Here is a 22,763-nt window from a genome sequence, read left to right as displayed (position 1 = left end):
CCCCATAACCCCTAATCCCTTTAAGTAAACTTTAAAAAAAAATTGTAATACCAGGCATTTTGGGAGAGAAGAGATAAAAGATGAGGTGACAACAATGTATTTCAAAGGGATGTACTTTAGTGAATGAAGAAAAGAGGGCCAGTTTAGGGCAGTGACAGAACTTATTAAAATACTGATGGCATTCTGCTCAATTTTTGGCCTAGACCTTATCTTTTAGGCTCCTACTGATTTGTGTGACCTTTTAAAATGTTTACATGATCATTTTTATTTAGAAATTAGAATATTTCTTTGTGCTGGAACACTTCTTTAAGTGAAGGTAGTAAGTGAAAAAAATTATCTTGGTCTTTAGCATGACATATTTCTTCTTTTCTAATATTTAGAACCAAAGTAATATGAGTTTAGGTACAGCAGATGAAATTCTGCAGGATGTAATTATTACACCTGCTGTGACTTAATAATTGTCCACCTTATTTTAAACTCTTCTTGGGAAGTCTCTGAATTTAGCCAGGCTAAATTGCTTTGGCTTATGACTTATCCAATTTCTTAATTTAGTAACTGTGTGTATTTTGGTTTAGTTTAGTATTAATAATTGCTCTTCCTTCTTTTTTTAATTCCCCCTCCACTCCCTGCCCCAACAACAATAAAATATTAATCATTGAGCTCTCAGCTTTATAATTCTGCTCAAACTTTAGTCATTCATGTTTTTTTCATGTCAAGCCTCTGCTCTCTTCTTCCCCCTTTAATACCATATCTTCAGGTTCTTTCTCAGGCTTCTTTAGGACTTGTAAATTTATACTTTAAAATAGAACAGTAATTAAAAATGTCAAATAAGTTAACTGCATTTAGCTTCATGAGCTAGTAGGGTGGTAAATGAAAAGTTGAATCCATCAAAATTCCAAATGAGATTTGTCCTTGTTTGGGGGGGGTTAGGGGTGAAGTGGAAGACTGTGGTACAGTGGAAAGAGACTGTATTTGGAGGCACTACCTGAGTTCAGAATCTTAGATTGGCAGTTTACTATTTGCTTGATTACTTGGGCCTTGACCTCTCTGGGTCTCAGTTTACTCATCTGTAAAAGGAGAGTGTTGTATTAGATAGGTGATCATTCCAACTCTCAATCTGTTTCTAATTCCTACCTCTTCTATTTGTTCATTCTTCTGTTCTTCATACAGTACAGGCTTTTCTAATAGAATTCCAGCTTAACCCTTAACCCTTTCTATCACAGTCATGTACAAGGTTCTGGCCTATGATTCCCTTCTTGCTGCGTGGTCAGCATTACCTAATTAGTCTTGTCATGACTGAAATAGAGGTATTGAGAGAAAGGAAAATAGTTCCTGCGAAACTTTTTGAATATAGCAAATCCTATTTAAGGAAGCTGACTGTTTTGGAATGTCTTTTGACTTAATGAACCATAATAACTTGTTTCTGTTATTATTGGAGCTTTTAAATAATCTGGCCAGCCCCAAGGATTCTAGTATGACTTTGGCAGACATCAAGTACAAAAAATGTTTTTTTAGGATACTGGGATGGGTAAATGCCTTTAAACAGATAATGGATGAGAATAAAGTTATTTGTATAGATTTTTAATAGAATACTTTCCAAGTCTCAAATTACTTCATGAAATCTTTCAATCTGTAATAAATTAATTTGACTTAAAACATAACATTAAATCTGCATTTCTCTGTCTAGAATGGTATCATTCATAGCCTGTATAAAATGTCAGATTACTCCTCAGAGATAAGTAGAATGAGTTTTTTTATGTCAGTTACTTTATTTGTCATACAACTCTTAAGTGCCTACCATGACGTGTGCATTGTGTTGGGTATCCAGGATCTAAGAGTTTAGCCTTGATCTCATAAGGTGATTTGTTTTTCTGCAGAATTTGTTAGCTTTTTTTCCCTGTTTATTTAATAAGTTGCATAGGAATTTGTGGGGAACTCTGTTGTTTTTAGGGATGCAGTGTGGAAAGAGTTCTAGACTGGGAATCAGGAGACCTGAGTTCTGGGACCTCATCTGTAAAGGGCAGGGAGTTCAACTAGGTGGTCTCTAAAGCCCCTTTCAGGTTTAGAAGTCTGTGAACTAATATCTCAGAATTATGCTTGTATTTATAGTGGAAAGAGTGCTGTACTTGGGGTCAACAGCTAGGTTCAAATTCTACTTCAGTAATTTTTACTGTGTGGCTTTGGGCAAGTCATTCTCCTCTTTCTAAGCAATTTTTTTGTTTTGTTTTGTTTTGTGAGGCAGTTGGGGTTAAGTGACTTGCCCAGGGTGACACGGCTAGTGAGTGTTAGGTGTCTGAGGCCGAATTTGAACTCGGGTCCTCCTGACTCCAGGGCTGGTACTCTATTTACTGTGCCACCTAGCTGCCCCTACTCTCCTCTTTCTAAACCTCAGTTTTGTCATCTATAGAAAGAAGGGTAAACGAAAACTTTCTGGGGTACACTTGAATTTTAAACTTATGATCTTGTGCTTTTAATCTAGTAATGTGTGGAATTATCAGCTCTTTGTATTTAGGGACCTTGTATTATTTCTTTATATCCCCTCATAGTGTTGCATACTTACCTATATGTTTGGTAAACACTTTCTTGAATAATGCTAGTACTAGTTAATTCACAGTTTGATTTTTAGGTGAGTTAAAAAAAGAATACAAAACTTGATTCAGTTGGAAACCAGTTCAGCTTCCTTAAATTGATTTTTTTTTTCCAAACTTCTGAATTTGAGTAAAAGCAACAGTAGTCTAGTTTAGACTAGTCATTCAGCAGGTTCCATGTTTTATCTCTGGGATGTATTTTGTCAATGGGCATTTTGTTGGAGGGGTTTTCCAAGTTGGCAAGGTGGTAGTGCCAGGATGGCGGAGTAGAGGCAAGGACCCACCTGAGCTCTCCTAAATTTCCCTCCAAACAACTCTAAATTAACTCCTCGAAACGAATCCTGGAGTTGCAGAACCAACAAAAACCTGGGGTGAAACAGTTTTCCAGCCTATGACAACTTAGAAGATTGGTAGGAAAGATCTTTCCCACCTGGGTGAGGGTGGAGTACAATCTAGCGCAGGCTGTCACCAGCAAACCAGCAGTAGACAACTGAATCAGTAGTGATGGTTTCTGGAGCTCTCAGCCCACAGATGGTAAAGGTGGGGGAGGGTTGGAACACTAGTCAGGAGATTACATGGGACCCTTTGCTGACACTGGGTACAGGACTCTGTTGCATTGCCTGTATGTGAGTTCCAGGTTTTGCGTCCCAGGGTGAGAAGGAGGCAGTAGGGGAGTAGAACCCAGATTACAGTTCCTGGGCAGAAAAGAGTGCTTGTGGTCCCACAGATCAGAGCACAGACCAGGAGAGCAATTACCTCACCTCTACTTAGATCATACCACTTTGGAATAACTGAAAAGTGAAAACTTATAGGCTTCTCTACCTCCCCCTGCCCCACAAGTCTGAAAACAGCAGCAAGAAAACCTGAAGCTGAGGATATTGCCACCTTGGAAGCAAAGCACAGCTTTAACGTAAAAGTGAAGAAATAGGCTGGAAAAATGTGCAAACAGCAAAAAAAGAACCTGACCTGTGTTTATAAGGAAGATCAAAACTCAAATTCAGAAGAAGACAACAAAGTCAAAACAGTAACATTCAAAGCCTTAAAGAAAAATGTGAATTGGTCTCAAGCCTAAAGAGAATTCCTGGAAGAGCTCATAAAGGATTTTAAAAATCAAATATAAGAGGTAGAGGAAAAGAATTGGGAAAAGAAATGAGAGTGATGTAACAAAAGTCATGAAAAAAGAGTCAATAGTTTGGTAAAGGAGGCACAAAAAAATACTGAAGAAAACAACACCTTAAAAAACAACATAAAAAGAGGCAAGATAAAGCTTTTACAGTAGAGGGGAAGAGGGGGGAGGTGAGAGGGAATGAATGAGCCTTATTCTCATCAGATTTTGTTTAAGGAAGGAATAACATACACACTTAATTGGGTATGGAAATCTATCTTACCCTACAGGAAAGTAGGGGGGAAGGGGATAAGAGATGGGGGAGGTAATAGACGAAGGGGTAATAGAAGGGAGGACAGATTGGGGGAGGAGATAATCAGAAGCAAACGCTTTTGAGGAGGGACAGGGTCAAAGGAGAGAATAAATGGGGGTGGGATAGAATGGAGGGAAATATATTTAGTCTTTCACAACTTGACTATTACAGAGGTGTTTTGCATGAGTACACATGTATAACCTATATTGAATTGTTTGCCCTCTTAGTGAGGATGGATGGGAAGAGAAGAAGGGAGAGAATTTGGAACTCAAAGTTTTAAAAACAAATGTTGGAATTTTTTTTTGGTGAGGCAGTTGCGGTTAAGTGACATGCCTAGCGTCACACAGCTAGTAAGTGTTATGTGTCTGAGGTCACATTTGAACTCAGGTCCTCCTAACTTGAGCCAGTGCTCTATCCACGGCGCCACCTAGCTGCCCCTAGAAATTATTTTATATGCAACTGGGAAATAAGGTATACAGGCAATGGGGTATAGAAATCTATCTTATCCTATAGGAAAATAGAAGGGGAAGGGGATAAGAGAAGTGGGGGAGGTGATAGAAGGGAGGGCACATTGGGGGAAGGGGTAATCAGAATATACGCCATCATGAGGTGAGGGGAGGGGAGAGGTAGGGAGAAAATTTGGAACTCAAAATCTTGTGGAAGTGAATGTTGAAAGCTAAAAATAAATGAATAAATTGAGTGGTGGTGGTGGGGAGAAAACCAAAGCAAAAAACCAAAACAAAACATCATAGGCCAGGTGGTAAAAGAGGCACAGAAATCCACTTAAGAAAGAACATCTTAAAAAGCAGAATTGGCCAGGTGGAAGAAGACAGACAGAAATTCACTGAAGAACTCCTTAACCAGATGGAAAAAAATGTACAACAACTCACTGAAGAAGAGAACTTAAAAAGTAGGATTGGCCAAAAGGAAAAGGAGATGCAAAAGCTCACTAAAGAAAGTAAATCTTTAAAAATTAAGTGGAAGCTAATGACTCCATGAGACCTCAAGAAACATTAAAGCAAAATCAGAAGAAGAAAATGTAAAATATCTCGTTGGAAAAACAACTCATCTGGAAAATAGATTGAGGAGAGATAATTTTAATTTAATTTAATTTTAAATTTAATTAGACTACCTGAAAGCCATGATCAAAAAAAGAGCCTAGACATCATTATCAAAGAAAACTGCCCTGATCTCCTAGAACCAGAGGGTAAAATAGAAATTGAAAGAATCCACTGATCACCTTCTGAAAGAGATCCCAAAATTAAAACTCTCAGGAATATTATAGCCAAATTCCAGAGCTCCCAGGTCAAGGAGAAGATAGCAGCCAGAAAGAAACAATTCAAATATTGGGGAACCAGAGACAGGATAACATAAGATTTAGCACCTTCTACATGAAAAAATTTAGGGTTTGGAATGTGATATTCCAGAGGGCAAAGGAGCTAGGATTATAACCAAGAATCACCTACGCAGCAAAACTGAGTATAATCCTTCAGGGGGGAAGAGGGGAGAGGAATGCATATTTAATGAAATAAAGGACTTTAAAGCATTCTGTTGAAAAAAACCAGAGCTGAATATAAAATTTGACTTTCAAACACAAGACTCAGGAGAAGGATAAAGTGGTAAACAGGAAAGAGAACTCATAAGGGACTCAATAAAGCTAAACTGTATACATTCCTATATGGTAAGATGATACTTGTAATTCCTAAGCACTTCATCATTATTAGGGCAGTTAGAAGGAGTATACCTAGATAAAAAGCATGGGTGTGAGTTGACTATGATGGAATGATATCTAAAAGAAATTAAGGGTTGAGAAGAAGAGATGCACTGAGAGAAGGGAGAGGTAAAATGGGGTAAATTATCTCCCATAAAAGAAGCACAAAGTAACCTTTACAGTGGAGGGGGAAGATGGGTGGGTGGTGGACAAAGCTTGAACCTTTCTCTTATTGGAATTGACTCAAAGAGAGAATAACATACACACTCAGTGGGTTATAGAAATCTACCTTACCTTACAGGAAAGTAGGAGAGGGAAGCAATAAGAGAAAGGGATGGTGTGGGTTGAGAGAAAGGAGGGTAGATTGGAAGAGGCAGTGGTCAGAAGCAAAAACACTTTTGAAGAGGGACAGGGTGAAAGAACAGAGAGAGAAGGATAAATAAGGGAAAAATAGGATGGAGGGAAATATACAGTAAGCCTACCTGTGAAAAAATTTTTATAGTAAGCTTCTCTGATAAAGGCGTAATTTCTCAAATATACAGAGAATTGAGTCAAATTTATAAAAATGCAAGTCATTGCCCAGTTGATTAATACTCAAAGGATATGAACAGTTTTCAGGTGAAGAAATCAAAGCTACCTATAGTCACCTGAAAAAATGCTCTAAATTGTTATTGATTAAAGAAATGTACATTAAAATAACTCTGAGGTACCACTTCACACTTATCAGATTGGCTAATATGACAGAAAAGGAAAATGAGAAATGTTGGAGGATATATGGGAAAATTGGAACACTGAAGCACTGTTGGTGAAGTTGTCAACTGATCCAATCATTCTGGAGAGCAATTTGGAACTTTGTCCAGATGGCTATAAAACTTGTACTTGTCCTTTGACTCAGCAATATCACTACTAGATCTGTTTCCCAAAGAAATAAAAAAAAAAAGGAAAAGGACCTATATGTATAAAAATATTTATAACAGCTCTTTTTGTGGTGGCAAAGATTTAGAAATTGAGATGATGTCCATCAGTTGAGGAATGGATGAACAAATTTTGGTATATAAGTATGATAGAATACTGTTGTGCTATAAGAAATGACAAGCAGGATGCTTTCACAAAAACCTGGAAATACTTGTATGAACTCATGGAAAGTGAAATGAGCAGAACCAGGAGAACATTTTACATAGTAACAGCAATATTATATGATGATTTTGCTGTCAATGATTTAGTTATTTTCAGCAATACAGTGATCCAAGGCAATTTTGAAAGATTCATCATGAAAAATGCTATCTCCAGAGAAAGTACTGATGGAGTCTGAATGCAGGTCATAACATACTTTAAAATTTTTTTGTGGTCTGTGTTTTCTTTTACAACATAACTAATATGGAAATAAGTTTTGCATGACTGTATATGTATAACCTATACCAGATTGCTTACCTTCTCAGTGAGGGGTGAGGAGAGGGAGAAAAAGAGAGAATTTGGAACTCAGAATTTAAAAAAACCAAATGTTAAAAACTGTTTTCACATGCAATTGGGAAAAAAGTTTAAAAACATGCCTGACATATCACTGATCTCTTGCAGTAACAAGTTATGATTCGCTGGGGATTATTCAGGAATTTGTCTAACTCTTCTTGAACCACTGTGTGTCTCCAGATTGTACTAAGATTCAGAATAGTGACTTTGATAAGGTTACCATCTACAGTGTAAAGTAGTTCTTTTTTTTATTTGTTCTGAAACATACTCTTTCAGGCTTCTTTTGGAGAAGTCAGTATTCACCTCATAAATCATTGTAGACGTTTGGATCAGATCCAAATTCTGCCACCACTCCCCACCCCCCCATTGAAGAATCCTGTTTTAGTTTGTCATTATGTAAAGAGTCTTGTTCTTTCAGTATCTTTTCTCCATCTTGATTTGTATCTCTTGAATTGGCAACCAGATCTACTGGAATGTTGCATATAGAGCATTATGTTGATCGTGATCAAAACTTGTGAGTAGAGTAACATCTGTGCATTCATTCATTCATTCAACTATCATTCCTGACATTGACTAATGTTTTGTGATCCAGTATAGCTTCAATAGTACATTGAGCTGATGTCTTTGTCACAACACATTATTTTCGTAGCATAGAATGTACATTTTGGCCAAGATTTCCGGAGTTTCGTTTTTTAATTCTTTCAGTTTTTCAGTGGAGGACACCTAGTTCTGGTGTTTTGGTCTAGTTGGTTAAGCTTAGAATATCCTTCATATTTGCCACTATTGAGCTAGCTGCTATAAAAGACAGTTAGGAAGTAACAGTTTTTCCTGTTTCTTTCTTAGAAAAGACTGAAGCAAAAGATTTTATTTAGGCCATTTGTTCCATTTTTGTCATTGAGTATATCTGTGCGGTGATTATTAAGTGTTCCTTGTGAGTTGACTTGTGAGGTTTTTGCAAGGTTAATTTCAAATTCCTTTTTGGCCTGGCTCATGTCTAGTTTGTATTTGACTATAATACACTTTGTATTCTTCTCTAGTCTCACTTGGGCATCTTGATCCCACAAGGAGGTATAGGGGAGTGCTTTCTAGGAAAGGGAGTGTTGCCAATTAGCTAAGAAGGGTTTTGTGCCCTGTTTTTCTCATCTGTGGTGCGTGATATTTCTGGTCTTGGTTTCTTTTGGTTGCTTGGTTTCAACTGTTACAGCACATGTGATTGGATTTTAGCTATTTGAATTACCAAAAGTCTGTATTCCGTAATTGAATATGTTTGTAGTGTTCCCTTCTTTGTATACTAATTAAATGTTAAAATGAGTGGGATGTAGCAATAAGTCAGGCCAAATAGTTCACCACTGTAATTTGCCAGCTGTTGTTTCCAGTTTATGGCTGCTTCAGGATGATTTGGTTTCCTAAATCTGTGCTTTCAGTCACCCATGACAGTCTACCCCTTTGACCCTCTGTGTTACAGTACTCTTATATGAAGGAGATCTTTAACATGTCCCATGTTTCTTTTTTTTTTTTTTGGAGGGGAGGGTGGTGAGAATTCTTACCCAGGTATAGGAAATATGCGTGGAACTGTAAATTACTCTTAGGGAAGTATAAACCTAACCTCTCTGCGTGTGTGTGTGTGTATGTGTGTGTGTGTGTGTGTACCCATATGTGCGTGTGTGTGTACCCATATGTGCGCGCGTGTGTGTGTGTGTGTGTGTGTGTGTGTGTGATTTTCCTAGGTTAATTAGGTACAAGGCCTATTTTATGGTAATCATTTTTTTCAATTCCAGTGGAACTTTAAGTTACCCTGACTTTATAGATTCAATTGTTGTATTACTCACCCATAAATCACTTTGTCAGGATTGTAAACATTAAAAAATAAAAGTCAGCCACAGTTTCAGCTCATCTGTCTTTTCCTCATATGTAGTTAACAACAAAATCCCCAAGCCAGTCAGCACTCTTCTGCACTTTTATCAATCATTACACAACCTGGGTTGTACCCTTATATAATTTTCCTTGTCCGTGATTCATTAATTCATTCAGCAAACCTTTACATGTCTACTGTGATTCATTAATTCATTCAGCAAACCTTTACATGTCTACTGTTTACAATTTGGTGTGCTGAGCACTCATGTAAAAAAAAGAGAATGCTTTTCTTTCTGTTGATCTAAATCTTATCACTGCTGTCCCCAGTTAACCTATCCACACTGTTTATTAAGCAGTTTAATTCAACAAATATTTGAGTCCTTATAGTGTACAAGTCACTATGCTTAGGAAATTTAAGGATAACAAAGACATTGGTAGTCCTTAAAGAGCTTGTACCTACTGCGTGAGATAAGCACACAAATAATGAGAGTATCAGATGGAATTATCAGTATCATTAAGAAAAGTGCATTGGGGCACTAGTACAGTTCACCTATTACAATGTAGATATTTAATGAATGTTGAATCGAGTTGTTCCCTCTACCTGGAAAATATTGGGTCATGTTTGTGGAACAGTAAGTATAGTTTGGTGGGCTTTGTAAATTTAGTACATGTAGCTGAATAGTGGGAGGTAAGGTAAAAAATATATATATAAATATTAGGTCTGTGTTGTGAAAGTTTTGAATACTGGATTGAAGAGTTTGGACTTTGTTTAATAGGCAGCAAGGAGATGTTGGAGAATTTTGAGCAGGAAATTGACATGATCAGAAGGATGCTTCGGGAAGCTCAATTTGGAAAATTTTCTATTTCAGAAGTATAAAACTTTTAAACAATTGATTCCAGGTATATTCAATTTTCAATGAGAGAAAATTTCCATAAGAAGGAACAACGCTGTTAATAGGCAGTTCCATTCAATATAACAAATTATCTGACTGTGATATAGAAATGATTTTTTTTTTCAAAGTAGAAATTGAAGATAGAACAGATAAGATGTGGGGAAGGGAAATTGTGAAGAAAGGAAAGAGTATATTATACCCTGCTATGTCAAATGTCTAAGTCAGTCACTTTAAACAGTTTACTATAGTCTTTTCTATACTATGAAGTACACTGGCAGCTTATCTATTTAATCTGTTTTATAGACTTTTGAAATTTTTGCTAGTTTATAAAAGGATAACTTATAAACTTGCTTTGAAATTTTAGAGGTGCTGAAATACAACTATCAGCCTCAAAGTACTTTTAACATTCAAAAATTGTCTGATTGTTCTGTTTTTTGGGAAATTAGGCCAGTCTCACAAAGGCAATATGACTGCGTGTATCTTAATATACCTGCAAACCTAGACCTCTCAAAAGGCTGCAAGATCATGTCCCACGACCAGAAAGTGAATCTCCATTTCCTTCTCTCTTGTTCCCTCTCTCCTTGCCCCCAAACCTTTCAGGAAAGGGAAGGGAAAGGAAGAGAAGGGAAGTGGGATTTCATTTCCACTGGAGGCCCTGTTTTCGGAAGGGAAAAGTGGCTTTTCTCCTGGTCTCTGGGAGAAGTAGAGAGAGATTGTGGCTATTTAGTGCTAGTCTAAATTGTGTAGTTCAAGTTAGTCTCTGACCCTTTCCTACTTCCCTTCTACCTTTCTCTCTTATTTGATTCCATTTTCCCTACCCCCTAAGTGCACAGGAACCTTATCCTACTTAGCTGTACAAAACTTCTCACTGTGGTTGTTTCTGCCAACAGTGTGTTCATATTTCTCCTCCTTTTTATATTTCCATTCCTTTGATGAGCAGGTCTCAGGTAGGAGCTGGTTTAATAAGATTGTTTTCTTATTAATTCCTACTAAAATAAGAATTAAACTAATAGTTTACTTCCCTTAATTCTTGGGAAGCATTTGAATTTTAAGAAAAAGCTGACTAATCAAATATATTTCTGATTGGATGTTAGTTAATAAATGAATTTTAAGAACATACTGATTATTCAAGTGATTCTCTAGTTGATGAAATTTCAGGTAGTGTAGTGGAGATATTTTGAGGTGGGAACCCCTTTGAGAAGGTTCTGTTATTTATGGAATTGTAAGAGTTTTCAGAATTGACACAGAGCATCTTTTCTTCACTGTTCATTCCCGTTCTCCCTGCAGGAACCTCGGATGTATTCTTCTCATTCTGGTTCCTGCAGCCCTTTTACTTCTCTCCTTTTAGATGTAGCATGTTAGACTTAGCCTGGTGGTTGTATTATGACTTGTCGGCAGGGGCCTATGAGATTTCTGCTATGGCTCTAGGGTAAGACCCAAACTGTCTCTTATGCAACAGCTAAAAATCTTTCCAGTCCTTGAGTGCTGACCACAATGCTTTTACTCTCAGAATGTTTGCATACCTAAACTTAACACAAATGCTAAACCCTGGTTACACTCCCTCTTATTCTCATCAACCATTGGTTGGATGGTGCTATATATGCCTGTCTGTTAACAGCCAGCAGAGGGAGGCAAGATAACATTTTCTACTTAGCAGTAGAAACTTCTTAGAGGGATGTGTTAATACAGTTCTATTAGGGAAAAAATGGTTTATACTACAAACAGGAAGAAGCAGGTTGTTACATGAGTTTCTCCTCTGTACTGATTCTGTTGACTAGATGAAACCAAAGGTTTCCAGTTGTAGGAAGGCTATTTAATTTGGATTTTGAGCCCTTTTACTGCTTGGGCATAGAATTTGTTTGAGTAGTTATTAAAGGAAATGGAAACATTTGTTATTTTATAAGCATTCATTTTATTTCTTACCCTGCCTCTCTCCTATCTGTGTGCCCTTGGGTAAATCACTTTAACTCTTGGGTTCTAAGTTTCTTCATTTCTGAAGTCAGGGACTAGATGATCTCCAAGATCTAGATCCTACCTCTACTAACAAAAAAATTTACCAGGTTGGCTTCAGATTTGTTCAGCGTATTACATGTGTTCATGTTCAAGTTATCTGGAATTTTTTGTTTTGAGAATTGCTTTCACGGTTTTCTGAGTAGTTGAATTATTATATGTAGAAGTACCTTAAAGCATTTTTTTTTCTGTGCAATTGACAATAATGGTGTGTTTCAGGTCACAGGTTGAACATCACAGCAGAGAATGATTGCCGGCGGTTGCACTGTTCTCTGAGAGACTTGAGCTCTCTCCTCCAGGCTGTTGGCCGATTAGCTGAATATTTTATTGGAGATGTGTTTGCTGCGAGATTCAATGATGCACTTACAGTTGTAGAGAGGTAAGCAAAAGGTCACAGTGTAAGTCATCTCTTGGTAGTTTTGTCATTCTTTTGAGAAACCTTTTATGTAAAGACTAGAGGATGATATTAACCCCACCAGAAACCCAAGTGAAAACATTTTGTTCTGTTTTTTGTTGTACAAAAATGTGGTCTTTTGAAAACATGGATTGGTAGTGGTCAGTTATTGTTGCTGGTGCTGCTTCTGTTGTTGGTCGTCAAATAGTATCTTTTGTTTTTACATCACCTTCATTTCCAAATCCATCTCTCACCCCTCACCTGGCCAGAGAGTTATCTTTGTACTAAACAGGGTTGGAGAACTTGCAGTCTCAAGGCCACATGTGGCCCTCGAGGTCCTCAAGTGCAGCCGTTAGACTGAATCCAAACTTCACAGAACAAATCCCCTTAATACAAGGATTTGTTCTGTAAAATTTGGACTAAGTTAAAAGGCCATACTCAAGGACCTAGAAGGCCACAGGTTTCCCAGTTGAGCAAAACTAGTTTACACATCAATCATATCTGACTGTATAACTGCAGGATTTCAAACCTATAGTCTCCCACCTCTGTAAAGAAGTGGCTCTTTCAGAGCCAAGCTCAATTATCATAATCACTCAGCATTCAGGGTTTATGTTTTGTTGTTTGTTTTCATTTTTTTTTAAATTTATTTACATCGTTATAGTCATTATTTAATAGAAAGTCTAGTTAATTGTCTCACACCACAAATTTTAGAGTATTTTGCATAGTAGAGGTATCCTGTTAACTCTCATACTAGATCCTTTAACTCCTTCCCCACTCCCCCCACCAAAGTACTATTTCTTTGTTCTTATTGTAATCTTAGCCACCTTGCCCATAGTTTTTGATACAGAAGGATCTAGAGTATTTTACTGTTGCTTCATTCTTGCTGCAGCCCTCTACGACTTACAGATCATTCTCTTAGCTTTCTCAATTATTGTAATACCTGGTTCATTTTTTTCTCGACTCTACCCCATTTTTTGCCATTATCTTTGGGGATCTACTTGACTGTATGATTCCTTAGCCTTCTTTAATATATTAATTACACATTGACTTACATACATTTAGTTTTTGCCATGTCTCAAAATAGAGCTGTTTCTAAGAGCCAGAACTTTGACATTATATTCTCCAACTACGACCAATCATACTTCTTTATTTTTCACTCACTCTCATCTCCTGTTAGGATAGACATTCACATTCAGGTATGCATTTCAAGCTATACTTTTCCACTAGCTCTTTCACAGATGCCTGCAAATATGTTCAGATGTCTCTAATCCCAAATAAAATCTTCTCTTGGCTCTTTCTACCTCATCTTATTTCTTTTCACCCATTTATTGATAGTACTTAAAAGATATATAATTTTGTGAGTACCAAAGTACCTACTGGATATTTTTAACCAGTTGTTCTATAAGCATTTCAAATTCAACATATCCAAAGGAGAACTAATTATCTTTCCTCCAAAATCTTCCTCTTTTTTGAATTCCTTATTTCTGTTAAGGATACAATACTTTTAGGCACCAGCTTTGCGCAGCCTCAGAATCATCACTCTTTGAAGACTTACTGACTCTTCACTTTCTCTCATCTCACATATATAGTTGATTGCAAGGATACCCCCACAACCTCTCTCCTCCCTGTCCCCTCCTTTCCACTCACATGGCTTTTTCAGGCCTTTATCACCTCTCCCCTCTCTAGTCCATCCTTCACACATTTGCTAAAATGGTGTTCTTAAAGCACAGATGTGATCATTTTACTCCCGAACTCAGTACATTCCAATGGTTCCATATTGCCTTTAGGATAAAATACAAACTCCTCTGTTTGGCTTTTAAAGTCCTTCACAATATGGTTCCAACCTCCCTTTCCATCTTTGTGTTACTCTCCTTCATGCATTCTCCAGTCCAGCCAAAATAGCCTTCATGCTAGTTCCTACCTCATAGCACTCCATCCCCTTGTTCGTTTAACATTTAGTCAGTAAACATTTATTAAGCGCCTACTGTGTGCCAAGGATTATGGTATTAAGGCATGGGTACAGGCTGTCCTATGTTACACCAATAGCATGTCCTTCCTTCTAACCGTTGCCACTTAGAGTCTCAAGTTTCCTTCAGAGCTCAGGTCCAATACTACTTGATCCCCTCAGTTGTTAGTATCTCTGTCCTCTTCCCTATTACCTTGTTTTTATGCTGTATAGATTTTAGATATATATTTAATTTTTGTCTTTGTGTCACCAATACTTAACAAAGTGTCTCGGATATAGGTGTAAGTATGTAGGGCATGCTTACTAATTGATTTTTAAAAATCTTGTGAAAGAGGATGGGGAAAGATTATGAGCATCATGTCATTAAATAATGAGAAGTAGTGGAAGGAAAAGCAAGTTTATGGAAAGCTTAGCAAGAAACTCAACTAAGACATATACTGAAAAGAAAGGATGAAGCTGGAAGGATGACAAACATTAAAAAAAAATGGAAAACATCTGTCAGAATAGCTGAAACTCTTCTCTCACAGTGGAACCAGCACATTTGCACCTTATCTTAGTTCCTGAAGTGCTGCACAAGGAGTAGAAATGTTACCAAGGAGAGAAAAATGGGTAGTGCTGCTGAATCAGATCAAGTATATGTAGAAGGCCGTTTTTGGAGAAGACAAATTTGGAGTGAGTTGAGGGATCTCTTCTTGAATATCTGAAAGAGGACTGGAAAAAGTTACATTTTCTAACTGTGTCAAACACTTAAATAACTGAATATGCGCCTACATGTTTACTTTCGCAGTCCTGCAAAATCTTTGTGAGAATAATCTATACACAACGTATCTTGGATGGAATTTTAAGAGAGCAACCAGACAAGCTTTAAAAAAAAAAATACACACACACACACACACACACACACACAGTGTGTGTGTGTGTGTGTGTGTTCCATGGCACTCCACATTTTTGAAGTTACACAATTGACCAAAAGGTACAGGGAATACAAGATCCCATTGTACTTTTCGTTAACTGTAAAAATGCATTTGATGCAGTGGAACAAATGCTGTTTGAAGACCTGTCTTCAAAGTATCGGAATCATAAACAATTCCTTGGAAGATGCAGCAGAAATAACTTCAGTCGTCTTCTGATTATTAACATCAAGTGAGGCATAAAACAAGGTGATATAAGCTCACCATAAGTACTTGCTTTTGCCATAGAGGATATTTTACACAGAGCCCAAATGGAACTAGAGAGTCACTATAGATTGTGAGGTCCTCTAGGTGTTTGTGGGTGACATTGTGGTTGCAGCAAGTCTGGGAACATTTCAGAGCTTCCTAAGTGAGATCTATAATCACTCAAGGGTTCAGAATCCTCTGACTAGCCATACAGGAAAAAACAAAATGACTAAAGAAAACCTATTGTCTGAACTACAATGTGTAATTTAACAGGGCCCAGAATTGAATAGTAAGAAAAAGGGAGTGTTGGACTGCTTAGTGCTTTTAGTGATCCCAAGTAGCTCCCTAATTCAGTTGCCCAGCTGTTTAACATCACTATTCTGCTATTGCTGATAAATGACTTTCATAAAATACTATAGTCTTTGAAGAATTAAAGTTGTAGGCTACCCAAAAGTTAGTAAGGAGGGATGTGGTACAATATAATACCAACAAATTACTTAAGAGAAATGGCATAATCAAGTCAGCAAACATTTATTAAGCACCTACTGTATAGCAGGCATTGTGCTTAAGTACTGGGGATACAGAGAAAGGCAAAAACAGTGCCTGCTTTCAAGATGCTTGCACTCTAATGAAGAAGACTGCATGTAGACAACAGTATGCAAATAAGATGTATTCACCAAATAATCAACAGAAGGAAGGTGGTAGAACTGAGAGGGATCTGGAAAGACTTCTTTTAGAACAGGCCTGCACAACCTCTGGCCCTCAGCTTGCGGCACACCAAAGGATTTCCTCTGCATACGAGAGATGTTTTCCTCTACATTTTTCGCAGGCCACCTGAAATCCTTTGGCATACCACAAGCAGCCCGAGGGCCTTAAGAGCAGCAGGTTGTGCAGGCCTATTTTAGAAGGTGAGTTGTTAGCTGGGACTTGAAGGAAGGCATGGAAGTCAGGAGGTGGAGATAAGGAGGGGGAAAATTTTAGACTTGAGGGACAGCCAGCAATAATGATCAGAGTCAAGAGATGAATATTTTGTACAAGGAATAGCAAGGAAGCCAATATCACTGTAACACATTATGTGGCAGAGCGAAGACGAGGAAAAGAAGATATAAGAAGACTGTTGTGAAGGACTTTAAAAGCCCAACTGAGGATTTTATATTTATTCCTAGAGGTAGTAATATAAGGATCTGCTGGAATTAATTGAATAGAGGGGTGAGGTGGTCAAATTTGTGCTTTAGGGAGATCAATTTGATAGTCTAGTGGAGGATAGTCTGAAGTGGGGAGAGAAAATTGAGGCAAGAAGAGCAAATTAGAAGACTAACCACTAAGTCCAGACCTGAGCTGATGAGGGTCTGCATCAGGGTGTAGAGAGAAAGAAGAGATATGTTATGAAGTAAGAATCTGTGTATCTTAGCAGCAGATTGGAGATGAGGGGGTGAGGGAGTGCGGACTCAGGGATGACACCTTGGTGGTGAGCCTGGGGGATTTGGAGGGTAGTGGTACCCTCCACAGTCACAGGGAAGTTAGGAAGAGAGAGCAGAGTTTTGGTGAGGGATGAATAAATTCAGTTTTAGACATGTCAGGTTTGAGATGTCTATGGGACATCCACTTTTAGATATCTGATAGGCAGTTAGAGATGTGAGACTATAAAGATGGAGGAAATTTAGTTGGTGGTGAGGACAGTTTAGGGGTTACAAAGCAGAGTAAGAGTGGAATGACAACAGATTATGATCACATAAAGGAATTCAAGACTTCATGATCATGGAAGTGGAACACTTGTGGGTGATGGCAAGATCAAAGGCATGACCCATTTCTGTGGTATGTAGCTGAGGTGGAATGGAGAAGTAGGTCATAAGAGCTGAAGTAGATGGAGGAACTGGGAAGTTAAGGTATTTGAAGGACTATCGTTATTGAAGTCTCCTAGTATAAAGATTATGAGCCAGGCACTGAACTGATTGAGGAAAGGGTTGTCTTGGAGGTTAGGAGATAACTACCAGAATCTTGACTGAATGGTAAATATAGATTGAGTGAATTTCAAAGCAGCAGAGGTTACTAAGTGAAAATGGTAGAGAAAGAGGAGTGGAATCAGCGATATTCCCACTCCCACACGTTGGCCAGTGACTAAGGCTATAGGGCTATGATAAAAGTATTGGAAAGGGTATCAGGAGAGACCCAGCTCACAATGAGTAGAAGAAGATGGAAAGAGTGAGAAAGGAAAAGGTTTAAGATGAAAGCAAGTTTATTGCTTAAAGAGCACAGTGGAAGTCATGGGTAAATGGTAATATGAGACATTGGGGGTTTGGGTTGAGGGGGATGGGAATAAGGGAGTAGTCAGTATGGGATGGGGGGGATTCAGAATCACTAGGATAGAGAGAGTGGGAGTTTGTTAATAATTGAGGAATGAGTAGGTTGTCATCATCCCTAGGAGGGGTCTGAGTAATGTGCTTCCAGGGCATAAAGGATGTTGTCAGAAAGGTACATTATCCTAAAAGGAGGTGAGGCATTCATCCAGTAAAAGAGGAAGAATAACAAATGGACAACTTACAGTGCTCTGTGGCATCCCTACGATGTCAGTATGTCTAGAGGAAAGCCTCCAGCATGTTGGGAGAATTAATAGGAAGATGTTGACAGTTGACAGAAAACATGGATGGGTTGAAATCTGCTTGGTTGATGGGAGTACACCAGATCAAAGTATTAAAGAAGTACATTTACAAAGTGACAACATAGAGCAAAATTTAAACAAATCCAGCATATAGTTTGCTACCTTTTTTTAAAAAATAAATTCTTAATTTATGATTCATAGCTCTTCTCTTTTTTTCTTTTTATGGCTTCAAAGAAAAAAAAAGATAGATGCTAAAAATAATAGATCCCTTACTTCCTTAATTTATTATAAAAACCTCAGGGCTTGTGTTTGGTTTGCCACTTATACCTTTCCCTCGTAATTATCAGAAAGAGAAGTTCTGGAGGGAAAAAAAAGTCCTTTTTTTTCTTTTTTTTGTCATTTTCTGAATAGAAATGGAAAGCCTAGGTGCATATCTCATGTCAGCAGGGTAAATACTTTTGGCTGTCTCTTCCCAGTCAGTAAGGAATAATTTTCCACTTCAGAGGAAGTAGAATTTTTCCTTTTGGGAAAGAAATTTAGCTACTGTTAGGGTATTTACTGGTAATTTGTATGCAGTATTCCCCTTAGCAACCAACAGTTTTTCCAACTTGTGTATCATAGAGATTAAAATGAAATCTATCCTTACTTCTGAAACTCTTCTAAAATGTTCAGTATCCCTTTTAGGACAAACCATTTTCAAATAGCATTTAAACAGAAGACAGTTTATAAAAGAGATTTAAAGTTTCATAATGCCCCTCTGTTATACAAAAATGCCTACTCAAATCCATTTATAAACTCATCAAAACAGCAAATTTAGTCATATTTTGACTTCTGAAAGCCATTTTTAGTGTTTTATTAGTCCTGTTATTCTGATAGATGTAGAATAATGTAGTTAGTTTTTTCACTGTTGCTTTCTATTGGTCTACTTTTTTCCCCAACAGATTGGTTAAAGTAACTCTATATGGCTCCCAGATAAAATTGTACAACATTGAAACTGCTGTGCCATCAGTATTGAAACCTGACCTCATTGATGTGTGAGTATGGATTTTTTTTGCTGTCTAGGTATAAAAGTTCTGTTTCTTAGGTACAAGATTTTCTCTGACAGGATTCTTATAGGGTCCAAGTAAGTCAAGGAATGAAGGTGGTGTTGGGTGGGGATGAGAATATTAATTATAAGTATTCTGCCCCTCTTCACTACATATACATATTCGTGCCTCAGGTCCTTTCCTCCCATTTTGCTCTTTTTCCTTATCTTCCCTAGCCATCCTCATTCCTTCTCTATTTCCTTCCTTTCCACTCTCCACCCTTGTTGCCTCTCTTTCTGTACTTTCCTTTCCTACCTCCTCTTCTCCTTCTTTCTTTTCCCTTCTCATTTTTCCTTTTTTTTCCACTTTTTGCTCCTCTCTTCTTCTTATCCTTTCCCTGTCCTTCTTGTTCCGTCCCCTTTCTTTTATCTTCTCTCATTCTGTCCCTTTTCCTCTCTTCCCTTTTCATGCTTTTTTCTTCCTCTTCTCTTCTGCCTCATCTTTTTGCTCTCCTCCCTCCTCTTCTCTCTTCCTCTCCTTCACTTCCTTCCTTTCTTCCCCTTCTCCTTTGCTACTCCTACTTCCCTCTCTATCCCTCTCTACCTGTCTTTTTTCCCTTTCTCTTTCCTTCCCATCTTTGCTAAGAGCATATGTTAGTATTCCTTTTCCATTTCCTTCTACCTTCTTCACTAGCTTTCAGGATTTGGGGAGTGTGAGTATAAATGCTTGAATTTCTCATGCCCTAGGATGCATTATCCAGCTTTTAAAGAAATCTGAAGTTAGACTCATGGAAAATAAGATAGTATTTCTAATGGTACTTTGATTAATCTTGGCCAAAGATTTACTTCTTTATCCTATTTCAACTGAGATATGTATTTCATTTTAATAAATCAGTAAATACTAGCTAAGGGAGGCAGAACCATGGGACCAATTAGTGACAATTACAGGGAAATGTATTTCAGCTTCTAAAAAATTAGAACTCTTCATAAATGAAATGGGCTGCCTTTTGTGAACTCTACATCACTGAACGTTTCAGTTGATGACTAGATAAATATTTTGGGGGATAATTTAGAGAGGATTTATGCTTTGGGTAAATGTTGGACAGGTAACTTGTAAAGTTGCTTCTTAACTCTGAAATTCTGTGAATCCAGCTTCTCTTTCCTCCAGGTTTTTCAGGTACTAATCTAGTACATTTATAAATTTATATATGATGCATTAAGTAAAATCTTCAGATTGGAAACATAAACTTTCTTATCTCCTTTCTCTTCAGCAATTCATTCTTATAAGTAGGGTAAAAAGCACAATTATCAAACTGATTCTATACACAAGATAACTAGAGTAGTGCTCCGACTTCTAGAAATTTTGACACCCTAATGCTTATATTTTCTTCTAAGTGACTTTAAGACGATAATTTTTAAAGCATCTTTTGTTTAGTGGGTTTCACCACTGCCTCCCCTGTTTTTTAAGGGAAGAAGATCCACAATTTTATTTATTCATTTATTTATTTTTGATTTTTGGGCACTTGGGGTTAAGTGACTTGCCCAGAGTCACACAGCTAGTTAAGTGCCAAATGTTTGGTCTGAGGCTGGATTTGAACTCATGTCCTCCTGACTTCAGGGCTGGTGCTCTATCCACTGCGCCACCTAGCTGCCCCTACCTCTGCTCTCTTAAGGAAGACATAACATAACATTACATTTTATTTCTCTTTTATTTGTTAATAATTATTTAACTTTAATGTGTAAGGCACAGTGCAAAATCTGGGAAAAGCAAACCTGGTCCCGTCTTCTGAAATTTGTTATGTAGCAAGGACTCCTGAGCTCCAGAATCTTACTTCTATTTTAGTGCCTTAATAAGGCTCCCTTAAGCACCTGCCATTTAGGAATTGTAATTCAAGTTGATTTTAATTGTTAATTAATAACATTGAATAGCTGGCCTACAGCTGTTGATGTGAAATTAAGCTAGTACTTCTGAACATTATACATTAATTTACAAGTTATATTTCTTTGTAATTTTACCATCTTCTTGATTATTACACTGTAAAGTGTCCAGCACTTTTCATTTATTTGGCGCTACATGAAAAGATAACAGATTTCCTCTGTCTGTCACATGTTTTGAAAATAGATTTTTATACCACTGTTATAAAATAGAAGGTTGATGGAATTCCTGTCCCACAAGAAAACTATTTAGTTGGTGATAGATTATTACCATAAGCTTTAAAATGTAGTCTTCTTTCTCTTTTCCCAGTCATGCTCAGTCCCTGGCAGCACTCCAGGCTTACTCTCACTGGTTAGCACAATTTTATAGTGAAGCTCATCGACAGAACCCACAACAGTTCATCTCGCTGGTCTCCACTGCCATGGAAGCAGTCACACCTCTTATTAGTTCCAAGGTATTGAAACAGAGAGAGCCACTTTTGGCTCAGGGTTGGGAGTCAATAAAAATTATTTTAAAATCCACTTTCTATGTGGAAGGGTCAAAAACTTTTGTAGAAAGCCAGTGTTTTCAATAAATGCTTATGTTGAACACCTGTGTGTATGCACCTGTTGTGCATTTGACCCGGATACATGGGCAGTCCTTACATTTATGTATATAACATTTTATAGCTTATAGCTTTCTTCAAAACAATCCAGTAAGGTAACAGACTTATGTTATTCAGGTTAAGTGTTTTCTCCTAGGTCTCAGAACTAGTATTTGAGAGAACCAAGGAGGAAAATCAGGTTTTCTTACTCTGGTGTTCTTTCTACAAGGAGACTATGCTGCCTCTTCAGGCCTATATCTTCTTGTTGCCTTCACCTCATCTTTTGCTAGTGTCTGCTAACGTTTGAACAGGTAAAGGCAGCAGTATGTTCACGCTCAGGATAGTATGATCCATGTGCAGTCAATATTTAATTTTGAGTGATCTATTTTAAGATTTCTCCAAAAGCATGTTATGTTTTTTAAAAAGGAATGGAGGTAGGAAATGCCTATATTTGGTTTTGCTTTGCACATTTTCCAGTAAATATCTGTTAATTGGATTTGACAACTGGATATAAGGAATTGGACTTATTGTCCTCAGAACTTCTGCTCCTAAATTCAGGTTTATCCAGTAAACATTTTTTCTGCTGAAGGAAAACATGATAAAATGTAATCAAGAAAATATAATCACAGATAAGAAAGTGTTCAATTAATAGTCTTTTGGCATTGGGAATGTTCTCTTTTAAAAATAAACTCATGCATACAGGCGTGGTAAAAGACTTTTCCTCACTACAAAGATGTGGTTACCATGAGGGTTGAAGCATTGTATTAAGTATGGTAGAAGCAAATGAACCTATGAAAAAAATGAGATAAGATTTTGATTAATATTTATTTTTAATGTCAAAAGTGTTGGAATTTAATGACTGTAGATAAGAACCTTGTTCTTGACTATTTCTGGATTCTTGGCTTCTATTGCTTTTAATTTAGAATATGCTGGGCTAAGAAGTAGTAGTCCTTTTTACTTCAAAATGGCTTAGGACTTGACAACTGTAATTCTTTCCCATCTCTCTGTTATTTACTTTTTGAAATTTTACCCATCTTTCAGGATCCAGCTTGAGATATTAGATTATAAACTCCTTGAGGCCAAGAACTGGGTCTTAGTTTATCTTTGTATCCTCCAGGGCCTTGCAAATCCATATGTCAGGATTTTGTGGGCCTATGGTTAGA

At 37.4% G+C, this 22,763-nt stretch overlaps 1 protein-coding gene across 1 annotated transcript in view; it reads left to right on the top strand.

Annotated features, from left to right (window-relative positions):
- The window catches only part of XPO6 (exportin 6), a 120,003-nt gene that overhangs the window by 83,430 nt on the left and 13,810 nt on the right, over positions 1-22,763 (top strand). The window contains exons 13-15 of the mRNA XM_021006374.2: positions 12,161-12,320; positions 18,999-19,091; positions 21,327-21,471. Of these exons, the coding sequence (XP_020862033.1) occupies positions 12,161-12,320; positions 18,999-19,091; positions 21,327-21,471 (398 nt within the window). The remainder of the gene's footprint in view (positions 1-12,160; positions 12,321-18,998; positions 19,092-21,326; positions 21,472-22,763) is intronic.

This window comes from Phascolarctos cinereus, unplaced genomic scaffold (genome assembly GCF_003287225.1).
Source record: "Phascolarctos cinereus isolate Bilbo 61053 unplaced genomic scaffold, phaCin_HiC Scaffold_4;HRSCAF=312, whole genome shotgun sequence".
Classification (NCBI taxonomy): Eukaryota; Metazoa; Chordata; class Mammalia; order Diprotodontia; family Phascolarctidae; genus Phascolarctos; species Phascolarctos cinereus.
The sequence above is the reverse complement of the archived record's forward strand: the minus strand, read 5'-3'. Positions and strand labels throughout refer to the sequence as shown.